The sequence below is a fragment of the Callorhinchus milii genome, unplaced genomic scaffold (assembly GCF_018977255.1).
Source record: "Callorhinchus milii isolate IMCB2004 unplaced genomic scaffold, IMCB_Cmil_1.0 Scaffold3, whole genome shotgun sequence".
Taxonomy (NCBI): Eukaryota; Metazoa; Chordata; class Chondrichthyes; order Chimaeriformes; family Callorhinchidae; genus Callorhinchus; species Callorhinchus milii.
This window is the reverse complement of record NW_024704744.1, coordinates 89,651,716-89,670,712: the sequence shown is the minus strand read 5'-3', so window position 1 is coordinate 89,670,712 and position 18,997 is coordinate 89,651,716. Positions and strand designations below refer to the sequence as shown.

The following is an 18,997-nucleotide window of genomic DNA, read 5'->3' as shown; positions in this document are numbered from 1 at the left end:
TTCCACAGCTAACTTGATGAAGCCAAATCTTTGAAGAAACCTGAACCATACAGATACTCAAGGTTCAATTCCTGATCTGGATTTAGTTAGCTGATCTCAGTTAGGGACAGATGTTAGGTCTACATTGGCTTCAATGAGTAGGAGAGGAAAGTCAGGGCTGATGCTGCATATCATTGTCCCAAAGGAAAGTGAGCGTATGGACAATCGTACATTAATAATGTGGTCCCTCAATCCACAACTGTTTTGGACACTGCTGAGCACAATTGGCTGCTGCCTTTCATCCACTAAATATACAGTCAATTCACTTTACAGTATATTCTGAGAAGCGCTTCGAGACTCTCGAAGACGTGATAAGGCGCTATATGAAATGTAAGGATTATTATTATTGAAGAACCATCTGAATTGTTGAATGTTCAAGTTGCTGCCATGAATTGTGGCCAACATTAAAATTTCATGGCGTTGAAAGATGCTCATTGCCCATTGTAACTACAGTTCACGATGACTCACTGTCTCATTAAGGGCCAACGTAGGGGAGCAGTTGGGAAGGAAGAAAAACTGACTTAAGTTTGCTTTGCCCAGGTATTGAAATGAAGTTCAAGAACCAGGTGTACCCGGTTATTCTGGCTCCAGCACACATCCCAGAGCTGAGGTTCTCCCGACACACAGACACCGGTAGGTTATTCTGTTCATCAACTTTTTTTTGCTGTAAACTCTGCCTTTTTTTATTCCCTGTGCAGTTGCCATACGCCATTCACCCAAGAACATTGGTTCTTCAGCCTGAGACTAGTCACAGTGAGGAGCACAATATAGACACTTACTCTTCTAACATTCATCTCTGTTGTAATTGTGCACCATGGTACATGTCCACCAGGACTTCGAGGCTCACCAGTCGTGCTGCCTTGAGGGAGTGACTTTGCCTCCAAATATTGTCAACAAGCCAGATAGGCTGGTAATAAGTATAGCTTTGGATTTAATGAAGAACTTTCTCCTCAAAGCCAGGTGTACTGCAGGAAGACACCAACAACAACAAATTACATTTGTATAGCACCTTTCACGTCAGCAGGATGTCCCAAGGTGCTGGACAATCAGTGTTTCGGACCCATATTACAAATGAAATGGATTTCCATGGTAAACAAAGTCAAGGTTTTGTATTCAGACCCTATTACTTCTTCCATTGAAGGGATACTGTTTGGGGCTGCGTGCACCTTGACATACATGGAGAGAGTACTGAGACGTACCGTAGCTGAACTCCCTGCCTGGAGGACCGAGGTGTTCAAGGCTGTACTGGAGCAGCTGCGATGGTTTGCAGGGCAGCAGATCAGAAACGTGGCTGTGAGTTCATTGTAATATTTCTGAATCTACACTATTAACTCCACCCCTCCAACTCATAAGATCACAAGAGAGATAAAGAAAGTCCTTTGGCCCATTTGATCTCATCCTTGCAGAATACACACCCTGCCTTATTATTATAGTATCAACCTGTTCTTAATTGAACATGCCAGTATTTGGTGTCAACCACCCTTCCTGTTCCTGTTGTTAATTATCCTTTGTGTAAAGAAACATTGGTTTGGCTTAAAAAAGATTTTTTAACCTCATTTCCGCAACTTTTCTCCACATCCCTTAAAATCCTTTTCCCCCAAGTGTCTGTCCAACTCTCTATTAAGCACCCCAAACAATTGTGCATCTATGGCTTTCTGGGACTGTACATTGCACATTCTCACAAGCCTCTGTGTGAATAAATGTTTTCTGGTCTTATTGTAATCTCCTTAGCTCTAGATATGGAGAACGGGTTTAGATGAATGTTTCAAAGTTATCATCTTAAATGTAATACTTTTCTCTCTCCTTGTACTGTGGTTCCAGGCTGTTGGGGGCAACATCATGACTGCCAGCCCTATCTCAGACCTGAACCCGGTGTTCATGGCCTCCTGCTGCTCTGTGACCCTGGCTTCCACAGGTTGGCTATCTCCATTTCTCATTGTGTTCAATTGAGTTCAGTGGAGTCTGTAGCTCAGTGGTTAGAGCACTCGACTCGCAAGTGAGAGGCCCTGGGTTCGATTCAAGGGCAGTGTGGAATCTTAGGCAAGTTTTCTTATTCCACGCGCCTATCAGTAAGTAGGAACCCAGTTGGAAGTCGATTGATGGATCGCTTTTTTTAAAAAATAATAATTTAATAATTTGGTCACTCAATCCACAACTGTTTGTCGGACGCTGCTGTGTGCAATTGGCTGCCACATTTCGCCCACAGAATATAAAGTCAAGGCACTTTATAGTCTATTCTGTGAAGCATTTTGAGACGTGATAAGGCACTATATCGAATGCAAGAATTATTATATTATTATTATTTCCCATTCTGTACATTAGATTATGGAAATAGTTGAAAACAATTTTCTTTAATTGGGAAATTGGTGATAAAGAGACATAGTTTCAGGATTGTTAGTAGAAAGATTACTAACAATCCTGGGAAGAATTTCTTAACACAGAGGAATTCAAGTAAGCTATTGAGGTTGAAATCAATAGATTTGTTCAGAAGGTAACTTAGAAACTGGGGTATTTAAAAGGGATTACAGAAATACATGCATGGATTAGTGTGTGGAGAAAGAACACGGAATTGGGAATTAGATAGATGGCTTCTATGAAGGAGTAAACAACGACAAACAGCAACACTGATACAATGTGCTGAATGGCCTCCTGCCTTGTGGTAGATTTCTAGGGCTTTATGGATAAATACCTGAGTAGTAAAACATTGAGGAAGTTGGGGAAAGAGCAGGAGAATAGGATAAATAGAAAAGGTAACTCAGAAAAACAGAGTAGCAGAGATGTGAAGGGCTAAATGGCTTTTCTCTCTCTCAACTGAAAATGTCTACGTTTCTAACATTGGCTTTGGCTCCTCACAGATGGCACAAGACGTGTGTGGATGGATGGAGGCTTTTTTATCGGCTACAGAAGAACAGTGCTCCAACCACAGGAAATACTGCTGTCCATTGAGATTCCCTTCAGCAGGAAGGTGAGGTTCAGGTTCTGATTGATCAGCACTGACCTGGATCTCACACACTTCCCTTAAAGCAACAATGATCAGCCACTCAATTCCAGGAAAAGCATGATTCTAGCAGGGCAGATATTTCTACAGAAAGAAGAACAAACCATAGTATCTTTTTACCTCAAAACAGCATTTCACAAGTACAACAATATCTTGCATTTATATGGTGCCCTTCTCGCAGGGTAGCGTCCTGAGTAATCACTATCAGGTGTAGTGACTGTTTGCTTATGGTAGCCCCATCTCAGACCTAACCCAATTTGCCCCTGGTGCTCCCTTCCACAGATAAACTACCATAGACTGTGGGAATCTTTCAACATTCACAAACTAGAAGTCCGAGTTAACGCAACAAATCCCATTTGCAACTGCAGTGTCCCACAACCAGCCACAGGGTGAGGATTCCCCTCAAAACTGTTCTCAATAGCCATCATCTTACGCATGAGTCTGATTCATGAACTTGGCACATCCTGGTCCATGCCACATACTAAATTAAGCATTATTATATGCCATTAAGTCCTGTAGCTCAGTAGTTAGAGCTCTCACCTCGCACGTGAGGTGACCTGGGTTTGATTCCTGAGCAGGGCAAAAGTTTCCTTACTCCACATGCTTTTGTTTACCTAGCAGTAAGTAGGAACCCGGTTGTTAGTCGATTGTTGGTCACTCAATCCCCGACTGTTTGTGGGTCACTGTTGTGCACAATTGGCTGCTGCATTTTCCCTAAATATGCAGCCAATTCACTTTACAGTATATTCTGTGAAGTGCTTTGAGATGTCTCGAAGATGTAATAAGGCGCTATATCAAATGCAAGGATTATTTATTTATTAGAGGGGAATGCACGTCATTGACAGACAATGATTTTATCTCCATGGTTACTAAAGCCTCTTAAGCTTCAGCAGTTAAACCAGGTGTGATCTGGACCAGGGCCATATTAAATGTTGAGCACAACACAGGAAGCTTTCAACCCATTAACATTCAATATCAAATTACTTTGAGTTGTCACCTGCCATTGTATCCTGTACATCTGGACTGATAAAATAATTACGTTGGCCAACTGTGATCTTCAGATTGAACATCGGATTGAAAACCAGGTCCTGCCAATGGGGATTCCAATCTGTACACATCGCTTTGTGTTAATTTGCAATAAATGAAAGGGTTTGCTAATTTAGTGCAGATAGAGGGAAATGTTTTTGTATTATCATTTGATCAGTGCTTAAACCACTCTGCCAAATAACAGGATGTAGGGACTGTACCTGAGTTTTACCTCAAACCCACTTGTGCAGTTCAGTGTCAGGCATTGATTCAATCAGCACAGGTGAAGTGGGAATATTATTCCCATTGTGGAGTCCTGTGGTTTAGTGGTTAGAGCACTTGTCTTACAAGTGAGAGGACCTGGGTTCAATTCCCGGGCAGGGCAAAACATTAGGCAAGTTTTCTCACTCCACGTGCCTCTGTTCACCTAGCAGTAAGTAGGAACCCAGTTATTTGTCGATCAGCAGATCACTTTTCCAGGGGTAATAATCCTTTTAAAAAAGTCACTCAACCACTGCTGTGCGCAATTGACTGCCGCGCTTCTCCCGTAAAATGCACAGTCAATTCAATTTACAAGGATGATTATTATTATTAGTGTTATTATTATTATATTGTAATAATTTTTGTGTTTGATGTAGTTCCTTTAAAGTTGAAACAGATCAAAACAGGTGTAGTAACTATCTATTTGCACTCTGAGTTGCTACCATTGCAAACGGTGCTATATAAATGCAAGTTGTTGTTCTTGTGATTTGTAGGCAATTGTGGCAGCTAATTTGCACATGGTAAGGTTTCACAACAACAACAACAACAACAAGATTCCATTTATAGAGTGCCTTTCACGTCGGGAAGACGTCCCAAGGCGCTGTACAGTTGAGTCAGGACCCGAGCAGGGGGTAATGGTCAGGGTGATGGGAGAGAAGGGAGTGAGGAGGGGGGAGAGAGTCGAGAGGGGAGCTGAAGGTACGGTCAAAGAGAAAGGTTTTGAGACCGGCCTTGAAGGAGGAAAGGGAGAAAGCGTCGAAGGCACTGGGGGATAGAGTTCCAGAGCCTAGGGGCTGAGAGGCTGAAGGTCCAGCCACCGATGGTAGGGCGGTTGGGGCGGGGGATGTGGAGCAGACCGGAGCCAGAGGAATGGAGGGTACCGGGCAGGTAGGTAGGGGGATAGTAGGTCAGAGAGGTAGGAAGGAGCAAGGCTGTAAATGGCCTTGTAGGTGAGGATGAGGATCTTGAATTTGAACAAACAGTTATAGACTGAATCATCAGGTTATCTGGAAGATTGTAGACCGGATCACTGGGAGTAATTCTCTTCTCTTTTCAAATAATGTCAAGGGAGCTTTAACAACAACAACTTGCATCTATATGGCACCCTTTACATAACATAATGTCTTGGAATATCTGAATATAATAATAATAATAATCCTTGCATTTGATATTGCATCTTATCATGTCTTCAAGGTGTCTCAAAGCGCTTCACAGAATATACTGTAAAGTGAATTTACTATATATTTTGTGGGTGAAACGCGGCAGCCAATTGAGTACAGCAATGTCCTAAACAGTCGTGGATTGAGTGACCAAATTATTATTATTTTTTGAAGGGATTATTACCTCCGGAAAAGTGACCTGATAATCGACTAACAACCAGGTTCCCACTCACTGCTAGGTAAACAGAGGCGTGTAGAGTAAGGAAACTTGCCCAAGGTTCCGCCCTGCCTAGGAATCAAAACTAGGGCCTCTCACTTGCGAGGCAAGTGCTCTAACCTCTGAGCTACAGGACTCCACAATCCTGTTGCTTAGTAGTTGAATAGGTGGGTTAGACTTCCATTTGATGACTCTTCAGAAAGATGAACCACTGACAATCCAGTGAAGCTCCTTGCAGTATGAATGGAGTGTCAGCTTGGACCTGCAGCTCAAGTCTCTGCTGGTGGGCTTCAAACCACACAACCTTCTAAACCAAAGCTGAGAACACTGTTAATTGAACCAAGGTGACTTGTGGTTGATGGTACTTGAGCATTGTACATTCCTTTTTTTTTCTTGAAGGGCGAGTATTTTTCAGCCTTCAAACAGGCTCAGAGACGAGAAGACGACATTGCAATCGTAAACTGTGGGATGCGCGTGGCTTTCAAGGAAGGCTCTGATATTGTGGAAGAGCTGTCACTGAGCTACGGAGGCATGGCTGCCACTACCATCTCTGCTGAGAAAACATCACAACAGCTTGCTGGAAAGTAAGTCAGATTCTCATACAATTATGAAGCTCATTCACACCCATCCCTTCCAAACTGTTCTGTTTCAGCGAGTCACACCATCTGGCTCAGTTAGTAGCACTCTTGCCTCTGAAGTCAGAATGTTCTGGGTTTAAGCCCATGTCAGGGCTTTAAACTCACCGTCTAGACTGAAACTGCAATGAGGCGCTGGGGGAGTGCTCTAACTACTGAGCTACTGAATTCCGTAGTAGGCTCTAAGGATAATCTGTTCTTTGTTGTGACTTTCATTTTTCTTGCTAAGAAAGTGGAATGAGAAGCTTCTTCATGAGGCCCTGCCCCTGCTGGTAGCTGACCTCCCTCTGTCTCCCTCGGCTCCTGGTGGAATGGTGCAATTCAGACGGACCTTGACCCTCAGCTTCTTCTTCAAGTTCTACTTGACCGTCCTTCAGAAATTGGCAAAAGACCTCAAGAACAATGTAGGCAGACTGACTGGTAACTTTTGGCTCCCCAGCTCTGATCCAAATCCCTGACTGTCCAGCAACTTTGGGATATCCTCCCAGTGTGAAATGCACTATACAAATGTAATTTGTTGTTGTTGGCTTCCCTTTGTCCAGGGCAAGTCTTGTAAAGTGTGTGGGTAAAATGGCTTCCAAGCAGTATTAACAACATATTCCTGAAGGACAGAGATTGGGAGGGATTGATATCTATCTGGATTGTCTACTCAGATCCAACCATGGATCAACTCAGCATGCAAATGTTGTCTTGGTAAATTATCAGCTGGGTTTCACAAGTGACAATTTCTAATGGATTGCTTCATAAGAAAGAGGAGATGACAGTCGAACAGTTGAATCTTCAGGCGTGATCAGAAGTCAAGGCAAAGGGATTGAGGCAGAGAGATCCATAGTTGGGGGCATAGTGGCTGAAAGCACGGCAGCCAATGGTGGAGCAGAGGGGATGAGGGACGTGCAGGAGGACAGAGTCGGCTGGCAGATAGTGGAGTAGGGAGAGGCAGGGAGGTGCCAGAGCATGAAATGATTTGTACACAAGAGTGAGGATCTTGAAATTCATCCATTCTGTAATAAGAAGGCAGTGGAGCCTGGCAAGTACTGGGGTGATGGGTTATGGAGTTTGGTGCAGATGAGGATATGGATGGCAGAGGTTTGAAATAAGATCACGTCAGCCCACAGGAGCTCCTCTCTGAAAATTAGCCCATGGAAGTTCTGCTCTGAGAGTTAATTTCTTTAGAGCATTGAAGTTCCTAGCAGTTGGCATAACCAATTTCTGATCCCCTTGTTGAGAATTTCCATTAGGAATTGTTGCATGTTGGCTTTTTGGATACCAATAGCACTGAAATACTGTAAGGAAACCCAGCCTTGATGGCTCTTTTTCACAAGTTGGCGTGTGTCTCTCATTTGGTAGCACTCTAACGTCTGAGCTGTGAGTTTGTTAAACCTGAACCAGCACGTGGGCTTATAAGGTTGGCTGATACTACTCCGCAGTAATTGGGGAGAGCACTGCCTTATCGGGCATGTCAACCTTCAGATGAGATATTACACTAAAAGTTCTGTTTTGATAGCTGTTCAAGATCTACTATTTGGAAGAAAAGCAGAGAGCTTTCCCTGGAGTTTCAGCCAATTTTCCATCCCTATCAGGCTCACCATGAACAAAAGGACATTCATCTTAGTAGTATAGATTAATACCATGTTTGTTCACACAGCATCCTCAATACTTCAAAGTAACTCTTTGTTTGAAGTGCTCTCATACATTCTGTTGTTATGTTTAGGGTATTCAGTCCCACAGATGGTAGATTACACCATTGGTTCCTCAGCCAAGTTGATTTACCATATGTCTGAAGCTGTGGTTCCTCTCATGCTGAGCAGGATTACGACTGCAACTGCAAGAGCCACAACAACAATAGCTTGCTTTTATATAGCACCCTTCACCCAGGATAGCGTGTCAGAGTGCTTAACAACAAGAACAAATTTATATTTATAAAGCGCCTTTGTGAGCCAAGGAAGTGGGGGTTGAAGGTGATGGCAAGGGGGGAAAAGATGACTGAAGGTGCAGTCAAAGAGGCAAGTCTTGAGGTAATCCTTGAAGGTATGAGGTAGGGTGTGAGTTGGAGGGTCACTGGGATGGAGTTCCAGAGAATGGGAGCAGATAGGCTGAAAGCAGTAGTTGAAAACAGCAATAATATAATAGTCATTGATCAGTAATAATAATAATCAGTGTGGTATAGCTAACCGATCTTATGAATGGTTTAAACACAGCTCACGTTTGCTGTCATAGGATCATAGAATTACACAGCAGAAGGAGGCCATTTGGCCCATCGTGTCTAAGACGACTCTTTGAAAAGAGCTACCCAAATGAATCCCACTCCCCTGCTCTCTCCCCATAACCCTGCAAACGTGTCCACCCCAAATAATTATCTACTCTCTTAAAAGTTGTTATCAAATCGGCTTCCACCACACTTTCAGGCAATGATGGAGTAAGGTGACATATCAAATACAAGTATTATTATTTGGGGCTCTCTCTTGGGAAGTGCTTGATGCCGACTTGTTACCCACTCCTCTTACATGACAGAAGTGAGATCAGGATCAGAGTGAATAATAATAATCCTTGCATTTGATATAGCGCTTTTCACGTCTTCTCGACATCCCAAAGTGCTTCACAGAATAGAATGTAAAGTGAATTAATTTTTTTTGAATGTTTGAATTCAGCAATTGAATGCAAGCATAAGAAGCTTGTTGTTGGGCTTAAGAAGCCATTCAGTCCTTGGAGCCTGTTTCACCAGTTTATTAAATTGTGACAGATATTTTAATCCTCTTTTCCCCTGCCTTATCCCCATGCACCTCACTTCCCAAATTTTTGTATTCTATTTCGGGATCTGGGCAACACTGGCAGTATGTTTGTTTTTCTTACAACTGATTGATGTGGTAAGCCACTTCAGATAGTATTAAGTCAACCATATTGTGTGGGTTGGGTCGTTCTGATGAAGGGTCGTAGACCTGAAACGTTGACTCACTTTCCTTTCTCCATAGATGCTGCCTGACCTGCTGAGTTTTCCCAGCTCTCTCTGTTTTTGTTTCAGATTCCAGCATCTGCAGTATTTTGTGTTTTGTTCAGGTATTTTTCTGGTGCTAGTTGAAATTAATGAACTGCCATAAAGGGATTAAAACCCATGCCCATTATGTTTTCAGTACAGTAACATTATCTCTACACTACTATCCCCCTATCTCCCTTCTAAACATCCCAATCAATTCTGTCTTTAAGGCTTTTTGACACCTTCCGTCTCAAGAAATGTTTTCTGATCTGAATTTCAGGCTTGAGAATTCTTCTGCGCTCTGAATTTTTCCCCTTTTCTCCCAGAATAAAGACATTGAGTCTATTCCTCTAGAACATCTGAGTGCCACAGAATTGTTCCACAGGGATCCTCCCCTGGCTCTTCAACTCTTCCAGGTTAGTGGGGCATCCTGCTTATACAGCTGAACTTTACAAACTTACAATTTAACCCCACTTGATCCTGAAGCAACCAGAGGCCTGGAATTTGGAATGGTCTTAGTCTTACGACCAATGTCTTCAAATTAAGATCAGACAATACCGACAACATTCACTTCATTTTAATCAATTTTAATTCGTAAAGCGTTTTGAGATGCTTCTTTTGTGTGACAGATACGTTATGATTTATTCTGTGTTATTTGAAGGAAAATTAGCTGATATTTGCCTTTTTTCCTCCTCTTCTGTTATGTTATTTCTGAAATAAAACAGTAATGTCATTAAACTACTTGACCTCAATTCCCTGTCAAACTGTTTAAGATGTTTTGACATTATAGACATTGTTATATTTCTATAATTATTACTATTAGAGTTCGGCAGCTTAGTGGTTAGAGCACTCACCTTGCAAGCGAGAGGAACTGGGTTGGATTCCCAGACAGGGTGAAACATTGGTCAAGCTTCCTTACTCCACACACCTCTGTTTACCTAGAAGTAAGTAGGAACCTGGTTGTTAATCGATTGGCAGATTACTTTTCCAGGGATAATAATCCCTTCAAAAAAAAATTCACTGAATCCACAACTGTTTGATGGACACTACTGTGCAGCCTCATCTTGCCCACAAGATGAGTCAATTCACTGTACAGTGTATTGTGTGAAGCGCATTGAGACATCTCGAAGACATGATAAGGCGCTATATCAAATGTAAAGATTCTTATTATTATCCAGGACTATGTAATATGTTCATGTTGCTTTTTATCTCCTTTCTTCACTGCAGGAGGTACCTCCTGGACAAGACCCTGCCGATGTGGTGGGCCGCCCACTGGCACATCTGTCGGCAGCCAAACAAGCCACCGGGGAGGCTGTTTACTGCGACGACATGCCGCACTTCGAAAAGGAGTTGTACCTCACTCTGGTCACCAGCGCTAAGGCTCATGCCCGAATAATGTAACTCTTCAAAATCTTCACTTTGCTTCTGTCGCTGCAGAGGTGGATGGGAGGAGTGATTCAGGAGTTGTAACATGGGAGGAGAGGGAGGAGTGAGTTGGGAGAGGGTGTGGTTGGGGTGGTGTTCATTCTGAGGATTGATCGAATGCAGCTCTAAGTCCTGATGAGAGGCCACAACCTTCAGACTCAAGAGATGAAGGTGCAGCCTACTCAGCCAGAATACAGGCCATCAGGCAGGGTGAAATGTTGGGCAAGTTTCCTTACTCCACATACCTGTTTATCTAGCAGTAAGTAGGAACCCGGTTGTTGGCGGATCACTTTTCCATGGATAATAATTCCTCGAAAAAAAATAAATAAAATAATTTGGTCACTCAATCCATGACTGTTTGTGGGATAATGCTGTGCACAATTGGCTGTTGCATTTCGCCCCCAAAATATACAGTCAATTCACTTTACAGTATATTTTGTGAAGCGCTTTGAGACGTCTTGAAAACATGATAAGGTGTTATATCAAATGTAAGGCTTATTATTATTATACAGACTAGGAAACCTCACACTCATGTTCAAATCCCTTCACTCTCTGGCACCTCCCTACCTCTCTGACCTCCTCTCTTCCCAATCCACCATCCGCTGCCTACGCTCAACTAGGACCGGCCTCCTGCTCATGCCTTGCACCCTCCTCCCCATCATCGGAGGTTATGATTTCAGCCACTATGCCCCGAAACTCTGGAACACTCACCCTCAATCCCTCTGCCTTGCCCCCCACCTCCCCTTTTAGAAGTCGCGCCTGAAAACCTTCCTCTTCGACCGTGCTTACGGTTACCTTCCCCACTCCGCTCAGAGTCAGGTTGTGCCACTGAAGCACTCTGAAATGCTGCCCTGTGTGGAGGGCACTATATAAGTGCAAGTTGTTGTTGTCACTGTAGGAATGTCCTTGGTTCGATCCCTGGTCTGCACAGAGTTACCCAAGCTCAGGTGTTATGATTGGTCTCCTTTGGCTAGAAAGAAGGAATATCAGCCAGGTTCATGCTCATGTTCCCCACCAATACATACTGGAATTTACATGTGAATGGAAAATAGACAAGGATAGATTCAAGGCTTGACTGTCTATATTTCTGCAGACATTCAATAATTGATCAATTTCTAATCAGAGATATTCGAAGGGTGAAATATTTATGTTTCATAGCTCGTTGCTTGTGATAATTTACATTTAACATTTTTAGTGGAAACACTAAAGGTTCCATGTTGGAATAGTGACCGTAAAATGAGAGTAATTCCCTTGCCCATGTGTGTGTTTGTATTTCAGTTCTGTTGATACAGATGAAGCTCTGAAGATGGCTGGCGTTGTGTGCTTCATCAGCAGCAAGGACATCCCTGGGAGTAACCAGATTAAGATTATCAAATCAGACGAGACTGTGTTTGCTGATAGAGAAGTGAGTCACAGTTTATACCAATGAATGGCCATGAGAGGGATAGGGCGGTCACCCAGGGACAGTAAGAGGAACAAGGCAGTCACGTGGAAATGTCACATTGGCACTATGGAATAACTTCTCTCAGAGTTTGGTAAAACATGTTATTGGGGCAAAAGTAGAAGCAGTTTTATTCTGTGTTTATCCCATTGTGGAGTCCTGTAGCTCAGTGGTTAGAGCACTCACCTTGCAAGTGAGAGACCTGGGTTCAATTCCAGGCAGGATGAAACCTTGGGCAAGTTTCCTTACTCCACATGCCTAATAATAATCCCTCCAAAATAAAACAATAATAAATTGGTCATTTTCAATCCACGACTGTTTGTGGGACAATGCTGTGCGCAATTGGCTGCCGCGTTTCACCCATAAATATACAGTCAATTCACTTTACAGTCTATTCTGTGAAGCACTTTGAAATGTCGAGAAGACGTGAAAAGCGCTATATCAAATGCAAGGATTATTATTATTATATTATGTATATAGCATTGGGTATACTCAAAGCTAACATAATGGGTGTCCAAATAGAAAGGTCTTTTATTCAACAACAATAATTTACATTTGTATAGCACCTTTCATGTCGGGAGGATGTCCCAAGGTGCTGGAAACGTTGGGCAAGTTTCCTTACTCCACACGCCTCTGTAAACACGCCTAGCAGTAAGTAGGAATCTGGTTGTTAACTGATTGGCGGATCACTTTTCCAGTGGTAATAATCCCTTCAAAAATGAATGAATGAATGAATTAATGAATAGGTCACTCAATCCATGTTATACGAAATGCAAGGATTGTTATTATTATTACTGGCCCTCCTGACCTCAATGGACCGAACAGTGTAAAAATTTAAAGAAAAGTTTAATGAAGGAAATGATGTGGATCAATGCCTTTCTTGCCTCTTTCACATGTAGGTCACTTGTGTTGGACACATCATTGGTGCAGTTGTTGCGGACACGCAGCATCATGCCCAGATGGCGGCAAAAGCAATAAAGGTCACCTATGAGGAGCTGAAGCCAATTATTACCATTCAGGTAATTCATAGTACCTCCCAATGTCAACTCTTCTCAAATAATTGCAATAAGCCTTTGGGATAAAATACAATTGTGTTCAGAATTAATTAAACACTGGCCATCAATGCCTTGTTTAGTGAAGCCACTGACTCATGTGACCCTCAGACATTCAAACCTGGAAAGGCATATATTTGATCTCTACCTATCTCTACCTTCCTCCTTCCCCTTCCCCCCGTATCACTTTCAGGAGAGAAGGGGACAAATATAGAGGGAAAGTCAAGAGTTTTTGTACTTTATGCACTACAATGATTTACCAATTTTGCAAACAGCTATTTTCCACTTTCAAACCTGACCAGGTATTTCTTGTGACCACAGGATGCGATTGCCCATGAATCATACTATGATGTGCCGAAGAAGATAGAGAGAGGAAATATTGACCTGGGGTTTGCGGAATCTGACAACATCATTGAGGGTCTGTCATAACTATTAGTTTGACTCAGTTAGCAGCACTCTCACCTCTAGATCAATAGGCTTAATTTTTTTTTGTAGGGATTATTACCCCCAGAAAAGAGATCTGCCAATCGATTAATAACCGGGTTCCTATTTTCTACTAGGTAAACAGAGCTGTGTGGAGTAAGGAAACTTGCCCAACATTTTGCCCTGCCCGGGAATCAAATCTAAGTCCGCTCGCTTGCGAGGCAAGAGCTCTAATCACTAAGCTACAAAACTCTCAATTTGGTACATCACATAATGCACATCATGCTATGCTTCTCACCATTCTAACTGTATTGTGGTTTGGCATAGGGGAAATTCATGTTGGTGGTCAGGAACACTTCTACCTGGAGACGCACTGCACAGTGGCTGTGCCCAAAGGAGAGGATGGTGAAATGGAACTTTTTGTGTCAACACAGGCTCCTTCGAATACACAGGCAGGTAGCACCAAATGAGACAAGCGCTCAATCTGGGCACTTTCAGTGGCCTAAAACAGGTTCAGCAACATCAACAACAACTTGCATTTATAAAGTAACCCTCACACAGGGTAGCATCCTAGAGCACTTGACAGTGGCAGAGCACAATACTGAGTCGGGTGGAGGGAGGGTGATCAGAGGCATGGTCAAAGGGAAAGGTCTTCAGGCTTGACTTGAAGATGGGGAGGGAAAGGGCAAGGCGGATTGATAGAGGAAGACTGTTCCAAAGTTTCAGGGTGTCGTGGCTGAAAATGCGGCCACCAATGGTGGAACAGAGGGCACGAGGGACATGCAGGAGGCCGGATCCAGTCGAGCGGAAGCAGAGGGTTGTGGGGAAGCAAGTAGGGAGGTGCTAGGGCACAAAGAGATTTGAAAATGAGTGTGAGGATCTTGAAATCAATCCGTTCACTGCTAGGGAGCCTGGCTAAAAATAGAGAAAAACAACAAAAACAAGCACACAGTTCTAAAAAAAAAGTTCCTCTCCCTCAGAACTTCCATTATTCCTTTGTTACATTGATATTAGTATGAACACAACTCTTGATCTTAGACTGTAAGACCAATTTGTCTTAATTTTTAAGTTCTAGTCTTCAGAATTGGAGAGTTCCAAACAGTTGAACTCAATCTTAAGAATTGGGGATAGATCGATAGGGAATATCACAATACTTAAATAAGACTTTAATTATTCTCACCTTAATACATTTCCTCTTGTTTGTCCCACAGTTGCTTGTAGCTGAGGCACTTGGTGTTCCATCCAATAGGATTGTTTGTAGGGTTAAGCGGCTGGGAGGGGGATTTGGAGGAAAGGAGAGCCGAAGCACACTGCTAGCATTAGCTGTAGCAGTTGCTGCCTATAAGTAAGTGTGAAGCATAATCCGTAGTAAAAGTAAAAATATTAATCATCCTTGCATTTGATATGGCACTTTTTACATTAGAAGGACATCTCAAAGCGCTGACCAATTTTATTTGGGGGACTGTGGGCCTAAACACATGAGAAGAACTCCATTCTCTTTTTGGCATCCATCTAACCAAGCAGGAGGGACCTTGGATTAGACTCATGCAAAAGGACAGCACCTTGAACAATGCAGTAAGCCCCCAGCATCACATTGAAGTGTCAGCCGAGACAATATGAATTTGAAGTCTTGACATGGGATTTGAACCCATAACCTTCTGACACAGAGATGAAAATGCTGCCAATTGAGCTAGGCCTGACATTTCAGACCCTATTCAGAAGAAACATTGTGAGGCTGCATTTGTGTTGTATTTTCTTTCCCCTCTGATTTACTAGCCTCCTCACTTCCAATTTCACTCTACTTATGTAGCATTTTAAAACATTCCAAATTTGGCAAATTATTAAGTATTTGAGATTCCTCAGGGCTCTACCTGAGAAAGTCTTCTCCTTTTTAATATCTACATGCTCCCACTTGGTGATGTCATCCACAGATGTGGGATTAACTTCCACATGCAAATGACATCCAACTCTATTGCATCAGTACAAGATCTCATCTCCTTCCTGACCTCTGTTTTAATGTTCCTTCCGAAGGACAGCATGTCAGCAAAGTGCACCCCCAACACTGTACTGGAGTGTCAGTCCAGATTGTGAGTTCTCAGTGCTCACACAGGTCTTGAACCTACAGCCTTCTGACTGAGACAAGATCGCTATCCCTGAACCAGGCTGAACCCCATGACGCTAGGAAAATGGAAGTAATAAATGAGAAAGCAGAGAAATGAGATGGGGGTGGGGGTTGGGGGGATAATGAACATTGTCAAAGGCACATTGGCTAATAATAATCCTTGTATTTGATATACTGTATATTTTGTGGGCGAAACACCTAATGGGTCAAGGAAACTACTGTTTCTAAATTCTGTATTTATTTAGTGTATTTAGTGTATTTTATTCATTCTTCCACCCCTTTCATAGGACAAAATGTCCAGTGCGCTGCATGCTCAACCGTGATGAGGACATGCTGGTCACTGGGGGAAGACACCCCTTTCTAGGCCATTACAAGGTGAGAGATAGAGATAATCTAAAATATAGTAAGAGAGTTGTTATGGTCAGGAGTGCATGGCATGAAAGCATGGTGGAAGCAGATTTGATAATAGCTTTCAAAAGGGAATTGGATATGTACTTAAAAAGGAAAAATGTGCAGGGCTATGGAGTAAGAGCGGGGGAGTGGGACTAGTTGGCAGCTCTTTCAAAGAAGCATGATGGCATGATGGGCCAAATGGCCTCCTTCTGTGGTGTAAAATTCTAAGATTCTAAATAAGGAAAGTTTTTCTGAAATCCTTAACAAACTTTGCTTTTCTTTGTCTCCAAGGTTGGCTTCAAGGATAATGGGACGATAGCTGCTCTGGACGTCACATGTTACTGTAACGCAGGAAATACCTTTGACCTCTCACCCAGTGTATGTGATGCATAGTTCTATGATCTTCTAAAGTCCCTTCACCTCACTCCCTCCTTTGCCTACTTCAAAGTACATCTGAAGACCCTCCTCTTCAACTGCACCTTCGTCCAATTTCGTACTACCCCTACCACCCTGCCCTCCACTCCTCCTGATGCCATCCCCCTGATCGAGTCCAAATCCCTGACTGTCCAGTGCCTTGGGATATCGTCCCGATATGAAAGACTCTATGCAAATGTAATTTGTTGTTGTAATATTGTTTTTGCAGACACACGGGTCCACAAATAGCCATGAATAATTAACAATAATAATCCTTGCATTTGATATAGTGCTTTTCATGTCTTCTAGATGTCTCAAAGCGCTTCATAGAATATACTGTAAAGTGAATTGACTGTATATTTGTGGGCAAAACGCGACAGCCAATTGTGCACAGCAGTGTCCCACAAACAGTCGTGGATTGAAGTGACCAATTTATTATTTTTTTTTCTTTAGGGATTATTATTAGGCATGTGGAGTAAGGAAACTTGCCCAAGGTTTTACCCTGCTGGGAATCGAACCCAGGTCTCTCGCTTGAGAGGCGAGTGCTCTAATCACTGAGCTACAGGACTCCACTGCAGTGCTAATCTGCAGAATTGCTAGCTAGGACACTAAGAGAAACTCCCTTCGCTTTACAAATGCTAGTTGGGGATCTTTAACATCCACCTGTACAGTCAGACAGCACCTTGAGGTTTAACATCTGCAGAAACACTATTTCAGTGAGTGAGTAGTAAACTTATGGAATAAAGTGTTGTTTGTTTCAAGAACAAATTAGATAGATTTCTGGTAGAATATAATATCTGGGGATACAGTTTATAGTTTGAGACAAGACATGTCAAGCGACTACCAGGATGGTGGAAGGCGAACTAGATGGACCTTGGTCTTCAGTTGCTGAGCAAATACTTAGGTTCTTATGTTTTATCAAAATAATGACTCCTTTGACAATGTAGTGCTCCCTCAGCACTGCATTGTAGCATCAGCCTGGAGTACAAGTTTAAAGTCCTGATGTGCATTTGCATCCAAAACCTACAGACCCAGAGACAAGAGTGTTACATACTGAAGCAACCTGACACATTTGTCATAATAAAGGTTGGTGACCAAAAAACCCGGTCAAAACAAGCATTAATAGAATTCGGGTTGGGTTTTGAGAGAAGGAAATGATGCAGGTATTGAAGAAACATTTTAAAGAGCTTTTGGAAGAGAGTTCCAGAGGGTGACTGGAAGTTCAGCCACTGATAGAAGGGATGGAGAGAAAGAGGAACATACAAATGAAATGTTAAAAATGAAAAATGGTGTCCTTAAACTTTCCTGAGAAAGAGGAGGGTTTATAGGGAAGGCAAGCAAGAAGCTTATTTTATTCTGCTTTGGAGTTGATATCTCTCTGATATTTCAGCATAATTTTTATTGTATTGCATTTGCACAGTGCTCAGAGAGTGCACAGGTAGCATCTATGGAGTGAGAAAAGTGAGAGTCTATCCATAGATGCTGCCTGACCTGCTGAGTGTTCCCAGCGATTTTTGTTTTTATTTCAGATTTCCAGCATCTGCAGTATTTTGCCTTTTGCAAATTTGATATAGGCTTGTAATGTGGTACCTTTGCAATTGGGACACACATTGTAGGTGTCCTGATTCCAATTACACAGCACCCTCACAGGTAGAGCAGCTGGGCTGAACAAGATCACAAGAGAGGTTTTTATCTACAAGATGTTCGATTGAAGAAGATAACCCATTTCACCTCACCGTTACAGACTATCCACACTTCTGTATTTCCATTACAAATTCAAGCTGTTAATGAAGAAGGCCCACTGGTCCATTTGATCCCATCCTTCCACAATACATGCATTATAGGAAAAGTGCAAAAAGCAAATCTTGCCATTTTAAGTCTCAAAGTCCACCCTAGTTCTAGCCTGAGACAATTTGTCTCAATATTAAAGATTCAACAGAATCCTAATGCATTCTTAAATGCAATCTTAATCTGAAAGTGGCTTTTATAATACAATCTTTGCAATACGATTTGATATAGCACCTTATCACGTCTTTGAGATGTCTCAAAGCGCTTCACAAAATATACTGTAAAGTGAATTGACCGTATATTTTATGGGTGAAATGCGAAAGCCAATTGTGGATAGCAGTGTCCCACAAACAATCGTGGATTGAGTGACCAATTTATTATTATTATTTATTTATTTTTGAAGGGATTATTACCCCCGGAAAAGCGATCCACCAATCGACTAACAACTGGGTTCCTACTTACTGCTAGGTAAACAGAGGCATGTAGAGTAAAGAAGCTTGCCCAACATTTTGCCCTGCATGGAAATCGAACCCAGGTCCTCTTGCTTGTGAGGCGAGTGCTCTAGCCAACAACAATAACAAATTACATTTGTATAGTGTCTTTCACATCTGGAGGATGTCCCAAGGCACTGG

At 42.4% G+C, this 18,997-nt stretch overlaps 1 protein-coding gene and 1 non-coding gene across 6 annotated transcripts in view; one reads left to right on the top strand and one right to left on the bottom strand.

Moving 5' to 3' along the window:
* Positions 1-18,997, top strand: part of xdh (xanthine dehydrogenase) — a 62,767-nt gene that overhangs the window by 22,322 nt on the left and 21,448 nt on the right. For 4 of the 5 annotated variants that reach the window (XM_042332893.1, XM_042332895.1, XM_042332892.1 and 1 more), the window contains exons 11-25: positions 580-672; positions 1,181-1,332; positions 1,861-1,954; positions 2,895-3,004; positions 6,101-6,285; positions 6,566-6,740; positions 9,634-9,723; positions 10,535-10,704; positions 12,011-12,137; positions 13,073-13,192; positions 13,547-13,643; positions 13,976-14,100; positions 14,860-14,993; positions 16,058-16,145; positions 16,455-16,541. In XM_042332893.1, the coding sequence (XP_042188827.1) occupies positions 580-672; positions 1,181-1,332; positions 1,861-1,954; positions 2,895-3,004; positions 6,101-6,285; positions 6,566-6,740; positions 9,634-9,723; positions 10,535-10,704; positions 12,011-12,137; positions 13,073-13,192; positions 13,547-13,643; positions 13,976-14,100; positions 14,860-14,993; positions 16,058-16,145; positions 16,455-16,541 (1,847 nt within the window). The remainder of the gene's footprint in view (positions 1-579; positions 673-1,180; positions 1,333-1,860; positions 1,955-2,894; positions 3,005-6,100; positions 6,286-6,565; positions 6,741-9,633; positions 9,724-10,534; positions 10,705-12,010; positions 12,138-13,072; positions 13,193-13,546; positions 13,644-13,975; positions 14,101-14,859; positions 14,994-16,057; positions 16,146-16,454; positions 16,542-18,997) is intronic. The other variant, XM_042332894.1, reaches the window with a different exon arrangement.
* Positions 17,075-17,146, bottom strand: trnae-cuc. The gene has a single exon. It is a non-coding gene; the product is annotated as a tRNA-Glu (tRNA).